General features: G+C 40.6%; 1 protein-coding gene across 1 annotated transcript in view; it reads left to right on the top strand.

The window, feature by feature from the left end:
- msraa (methionine sulfoxide reductase Aa) overlaps positions 1-6775 on the top strand; it is a 44672-nt gene that overhangs the window by 12118 nt on the left and 25779 nt on the right. Inside the window, exons 2-4 of the mRNA XM_031861669.1 lie at positions 609-677; positions 1642-1761; positions 5908-6012. Coding sequence (XP_031717529.1) covers positions 609-677; positions 1642-1761; positions 5908-6012 — 294 coding nt within the window. The remainder of the gene's footprint in view (positions 1-608; positions 678-1641; positions 1762-5907; positions 6013-6775) is intronic.

Below are 6775 nucleotides of genomic sequence, written 5' to 3'. Positions count from 1 at the left end.
GTGTGTGTGTGTGTGTGTGTGTCTCAGGTGAATTCAGCACCGCTTTTTGTTTTTTTTGGTGGTGGTGCAGTGTTATGAAAAATGTAGGCTTTCATTTTAAATATGTATTGTGCGAGGAAAGGGGAAATCACTTAAATAGATTTTAACACAAAGACAAGTAAATTGAAAAGTTGGCAGTCCTGCATGAAAAGCATCTAAAATTGTCTCTGCATTGATGAACTACAACATTAACATGCTTTTACATGTATTTATTCATGCTAAAAACCAATTGTAATATTCGTTAATAATGTAACACTGTGAAAGGAGCCTGCATAATGAGTACTTTTTATACTTTTAGTACATTTTGCTGATAATACTTCTGAACTCCAAGTAGTCTAAGTAACACTTACTGTTTTGTTTTTTTAGAATATATCTATTTTACTGAAGTAATGGATCTGAGGACACCACTGTGTTACACGTGTCTTACAGTAATCATCCTACAAACACTGAGTAACCAAAAAGTCAGTCAGTTTGGACTCATAAGTGAGGCTCGGGTGCTAATATTTGCCATGCGCATGCTGTTTTATTTTTCGGTCTTCATAACCTCTCATTCTCTGTTTCTAATGCAGCCAAACACGATGTGAGCGGCAACACGACTGTTCCACCTTTTCCAGAGGGGACAGCGATGGCTGTATTTGGTGAGTGCCGTTCCAGGACATGAAGGCAGTTTTGCTAGTCCTGATATAACCTAAAATGTACTTCATGCTTTATTTAGCACATTAGACAGCGTCAATATACTTTATATCACAGTCTAAACTCAGTAGGGCTGCAGAATTTGTAATTTTGGATTAATCTGAAGATCGGTTTCTTATTTTATTGATTCATCTTTTAGTCCAGTTATTCCCATTGACTGGCAGACAGTTCGGTCGCAGGAGATTTCGTTACGGTCATAATTTCTCTTATTTAACATTTCTATAAGCAACACACCTTCAAGCCACATGATGAAGCCTGATTAGCGTTCATTCTGTTTGTTTAACTGATGAGAGGAAAAATACGAGAGCCTGCTAACTCCACCTAAATGCATCGATTTGGCCTCAGTTATAAGTATTTAATGTGTGTATGTTTTCAATAACACCTGCATCAAACAAAGTTGGGATTTATCAAACCTAAATCTCTTCAAAATGGCTGGTTTACCTCTTCAAGATGATATAAGACGATGCTGAATGGCGGTATCGATGGTCGGGAACGTTCATTTCACGCACAGATTGGCTCCTCTCATGATTTATAGATGAGGTCTATTGAGTCACGATGGTTTGTCACTTTTTAAAAAGTGGGTCCCCAGAAATACAGTTTGGGAAACCCTGGTCTATGAAATGTTTCTCAGAGGCCATGCTAATGTATTTCATTTACTGACTGTCATATACGATAGCAAATTGAATATCTTGAGGTTTTGGACAAAGAAAGGAAAAAAAAAAAAAAGGGCAGATCCTCCTATTTTCGACTCTGGAACCGGAGAACGTTTGCTTGAGAAGTGACTGAAACAACTGATTGATCGAAATAGGTGCTGATAGACTGACCAGTCGTCTTAGCTCTAAAGCTCTCGCTGCCCGTTGGGACGTTGAAGGCCGTTGTCTAACAAAGTTTGGGTTTCTTCTCTCGTAGGCATGGGCTGCTTCTGGGGAGTGGAGAGGAAGTTTTGGAAACAAAAAGGGGTTTATTCCACCCAAGTGGGCTACGCGGGAGGATACACGCCTAACCCCACCTACAAGGAAGTCTGCACAGGTAGCTTCTGCACACTGCTCCACACACACGCTCTCACACACACACACACACACACACACACACACACACACACACCGCACTGGGCAGCGCGTTGTCTACTGAGAATCAATGGACTGTGGAAAACAAGACCGACATAAACAGAAGAGTGAATCATTTCCCCCAGGCCCTATTATACTGGGGCATGGATAAGGCTGCTATTGAAGCCCGACCACCCTGAGCTGTGTGTGTGTGTGTGTGTGTGTGTGTGTGTGTATATATTTCTGTGTGATGCATGTCCAGCCCTCCCAGCGATTCCTCCAGCCAGCCACTGCAGTGGGAATCCATCCTTAGACCTGCCTCACCACCTGTCTCTTTTTCTATTATTCTTCTCGAAACTCAAACATAAACAAATAGCTGTCAAACGGCCACACCAACGCAGAGCTGAAAAGATGCGGGTGCACATGTTTGCACAGCAAAGATAACACGAGTCCAATAAAGGAGAGATACGGGATGTTTAACTGGAATCAACCACAGGAGGCAGAATATGCCAAGAGGAAAAAGAAAGGCCGTGTCCGAAGTCACTTCCTGTTAGCTATATAGGGCACCACATTTACTGTCTGACATTTTAATTAAATGTGTAAAATGTATCGACTATATAGCGACCCACAAAAACCTTGATGGAACAAAACCCCCCCACCCCAAAAATGCTATTCAACAGATGATGATGGTGATTAGTAAGTGTCTCACGTTACTATTGTTGTCACGCCTCCGCTGTGTAAAGGCCTTAAAGGGACAATTCACCCCAAAATCTAAATTGCATAGTCATCTTACATGTGGTGCTATTTATTGACTTAGAGATAGAGATGTCTGCCTCCCCTCCAATATAACGGGGCTGTATGACACTCACAAAAAAACAGCAATGACTCTTTCCAGAAATCATGACCCAGTACAGCACTACAGGTAAGAGGAAAATATGTATTTATAATTTAGGGGTGAGCTATCCACTCAATGACGAGACGCACCGACCGTCATTAAACACTAAACTATCAACGTGCAATTTTGTTGAGGAAAAAAGACGAAACATAAATCTTGTTAAAAAAAATACAAACTTGACAAATTATTTTTGTTGACAAGAAAAGAGCGTACAGAATATTATAGACTGTCCTTTTTTTTTTTTTTTTTTTGTCAATGCATCAATTGCGTTTCTTGTGCTGCGTGCGCGTCACCACGAGCAGAACACAATGAGCACAGTCAGGACGACTCGGAGCATTTATACTTGACTAGAATAGTTACGGTTTTCTTCGACTGAGATAAGACTAAAATTAGGTTTGGTTATCATTTTCTACAATTTGAATGCACCAATTTAGTTTACTATGTACGTATCATCTTTCACTATCAATATAAATCCTACGTGCTGTATATACAGTATACAGGCATCTTTAAAAAAATTATGCCTATTTCAAATGTGGTCTATTCATGATTGACATCATATTGTATCTGCAAAATAATGTTTTTAATGTCTTTATGAAGATGATGCTGTAAGGTCAATAAACTATTGAACCTAACAATTGTAACATGTCTCTCATAACAATTGTGACTGGCATTTATAAATGTATTTATCGGCTAAACTGATTAATTCACATATTTTAGAGATGTAGGTCATAAGATACTTGTTAGTTGCAGCCCCATATAAGAAAGCCATTACATCCAGGAAGCATCGGGTGGGCTGCTTTTCTTGCATTTCTCTCGCATGCCGATTTGTCAAATCTGGTTAAAATCAACACATGAGTCCATCTGAAATGCTCGAGAACACCGGTTGAGTGCGGGACTTATCTGTCATGGAGTCATTTTTGCAGAGCAGGAGCAGTTCATAAAACTCACCGGGCAATTTGTCGGCGGAGTTTTGGCGTCATGGTTGAGTATGTTATGTACTTTCCAACGTTTACGGTTCCATCTTCTTAAATCGTAATAAGACCAACAGTCTGTAGGCCTACATTTCATACAGAAAGATATCTGTGGACTGCATACATTTTACAATATGTATATTTCTAACACAGGCATATTCTTTGAATGGGAATTGTCTGCTGCTGAAGAACACTTATCTCTTCTCACTGTACTGAACTGCTGGATGTGTGTTTTTGTAATCAGCAACTTTCCATCTTCAAGAGAGGCAGAAAATATTCATGTTTGATTAAATATTTACACTCGAATCAGTGTGAGGTTTGAAATGTGCTGATTAAATTTGCCCTTTTTTTTTTCTTTTTGACAAACAACATTTTTAATTTTTTTTGGTCTCAAAGCCCTCTTCCTCTACATTCAGAAGAATATATGTTAACTTCTGGCTGCTAATAGCTGGAAATGTACAATATTACGAATGAGATAAATCAATTCTACCTTCTTCAGGCTTTACCAAACAAAATAATCTATTATAAATACAATGTAAGGCCTTTTATAACTTCCTAGGAGCCAGCAGTGTCATTCAGCAGGTAGTTGGGTGTGGGGGGGTTAAAAGGTCAAATTAAGGATGGAGACTTGTGATTTAATAATGTGCTGAAGTGCTCTACCGCCAGCATTAGGGCTGGGTATTAGGCATCAATATGTCTTCTACTCGCATGCTATCTGAAATTGGTATTCTTCCCTTTTACTTAACGGTAATTTGTCAGTTTTTCGACTGTATTTTATTAGCCACATGGCTGGTTGTGGCAACATTTAACATTTGAAACTTTGGTCTCTTTTGGTAAAGCTGCAATAATCAATGAGGAGCCAGGACTGAGTGGGCCAGACTGCTACAGTAAAATGAGAGGTTCTCTAAAGGGACTCTGGTGCTTAGAAACACTGCCGCTTTAGTCCACAGGGACCGCCCAGAACTTTAAGTACAGTACCGGAGTAAATGTACTTGGTTACATTCCACCACTGTCTTTACAGTTGTTGCTTTCAAAGTCATTGTCTTTGCAGTCGGTGCATTAAGATAAAACTTCGGCGGTCAACTATCAAACACCCAGTCAGTTGTTCATGTTGAAATAGTGACATAATGAGAATGCAGGATAATCATTTTTACAGTTAAATGTACAGAGTCTGGACAACAACTCTCTGTTCCCATTCCAGCCACTTCTTTATTTCCCGTCTATTCTGAACTTGATATATTCCTGCGAGATTGTCCCAGTGAGGCATTAATTTAATATCGACCGCTGCTTTGTCTCTGTTCGCCAATATCTACCGTAGGAATCCATAACTCCTGATATTAAAAAAGTAATAAGAGACAAAGAGAGATGGGAGTGGAGGTAGAACGAGAGACGGGAGGAAGATGAGGTGGAGCGTAATGGGTCATGGTGCATTACCAACACCAGCTGCCATCTATCCGTCTGCAGGAGTGATCGCTTATTAGGTCGGAACATTCTAATTGGCTTTGGACGACTGAGGACTTTTCAAGCACGATTCCTGGATTTTGGCTTTTTTTAGTTGTAGTGTTTCAAGACAGACAGTTGAGTTTTGACCCTGGAAAAACAAGTTGACAAAATGGTCCAGATGATCATTTGTTCCAGAGCTTTCGGCTGAATCACGTTGTCTTCATCAGTTGCCATGGAAATGTAGGTGTTCAAACGTATTCTGAGCTACTTTTTGGAGTTGTTGTTCGTGTTTTAAATGCTTCCACAGGTCATCCTTGACCTTTTGAAACAGCAGCTGACCAGACTCGACTCAAGGTCCACTTACTTGCTTGTTCTGGAGCTTTCGACCAATAAGACCTCAGGACTGTTTTAGAACTTCTTCAACTTAGAAGTCCCGAGAAAAGAAAAAGCCCTACCGCTTCTCATGACTCAAACAATTAACACAAAATGCATCATATATATAACTAATAAACAACTTCCCCAATGCTCTTATGTTCCTCCCAAATATCCCATTATCAGATATACCAAAGAGGATGCTCCACAACCAATCTCCTTCATATTCAACCCAAAGAAGTCATACAATAGGGCCGTAAAACGTCTACATATTGCACCTTTACTTGACACGTTACTGCATAAAAACATCCCACAATTAGGAAATATGCAATAGAACCCAAACGTTTGCGATAGAATTCACTGTGATGCGAGTGAATGGATTTATTAGTTGAACCCTATGTTGGACCTCTTGTGTGTCTGGTGAGCTCACAGAAGTTGTACTTTGCAGGTATGACGGGCCACGCCGAGGTGGTGAGGGTCGTCTTCCATCCGGAGCAGATCAGCTTCGCCAGCCTGCTCAAAGTTTTCTGGGAAAGCCACAACCCGACTCAAGGTACGACCTCCCAGACACAGACAGTCTCATGACTGAACCCTTTAAGGAAAATAAATAGTTTGTTTTTAGTGATATGTATGTATGTAAAAAATGTGCCGTAAAAGAATGTTTCGATACCTGTGAAAACGTGTATTTGGAAGTGCTACGTCGGGGGCAACACTGAGCTGGACTCGCTTTAGATTCCTTTATGTCACATGCTAATGTTACAACTGGTTAGCATGCTCATGTGAGGCAGCTCAGGTAAGGCGGACGAGAGTTTGTGTCAGGAGTATCCCGTCAAGAACTCGAATGTAACATTCTGACCCGTGGGTCGCACAAGATCAAAAATCAGGAGGTCCCTGAAGTCATTAGGATTTATACTGCGTAACAAAAATGTTTCACTTTTGACCAAAGCGTGGGATTGACAGACTTGACGGACACGTGCTGCCATCTCTACAGCGGCACCACTCGAGTGGCTGAAACCTTAGAGCGAAACCAGACATTGTGGTTGACAGGCTGACAAGCTGACGTTGGAGCGGTGAAAGAAATACGTGATGAAATGTCCAGTTCGAATTCAAAAAAAAACCCAACAAAATAAAAAAATAATTCAGCTTTCAGCTCTGCCAAGACAGACAAGTTATATTTTTGGAAAATGCTGTCAGCTGTTGTTTTCAGACGAGGAGGAGGATGAAGGCAACTCACGTCAGCTGAAATCCTAAAGTCTTCATATTGCTCTTTGTGTGTGTGTGTGTGTGTGTGTGTGTGTGTGTGTGTGTGTGTGTGT

The sequence above is a fragment of the Anarrhichthys ocellatus genome, unplaced genomic scaffold (assembly GCF_004355925.1).
Source record: "Anarrhichthys ocellatus isolate YVR2014 unplaced genomic scaffold, GSC_Weel_1.0 scaffold25, whole genome shotgun sequence".
Classification (NCBI taxonomy): domain Eukaryota; kingdom Metazoa; phylum Chordata; class Actinopteri; order Perciformes; family Anarhichadidae; genus Anarrhichthys; species Anarrhichthys ocellatus.
This window is presented reverse-complemented; position numbering and strand designations above follow the sequence as displayed.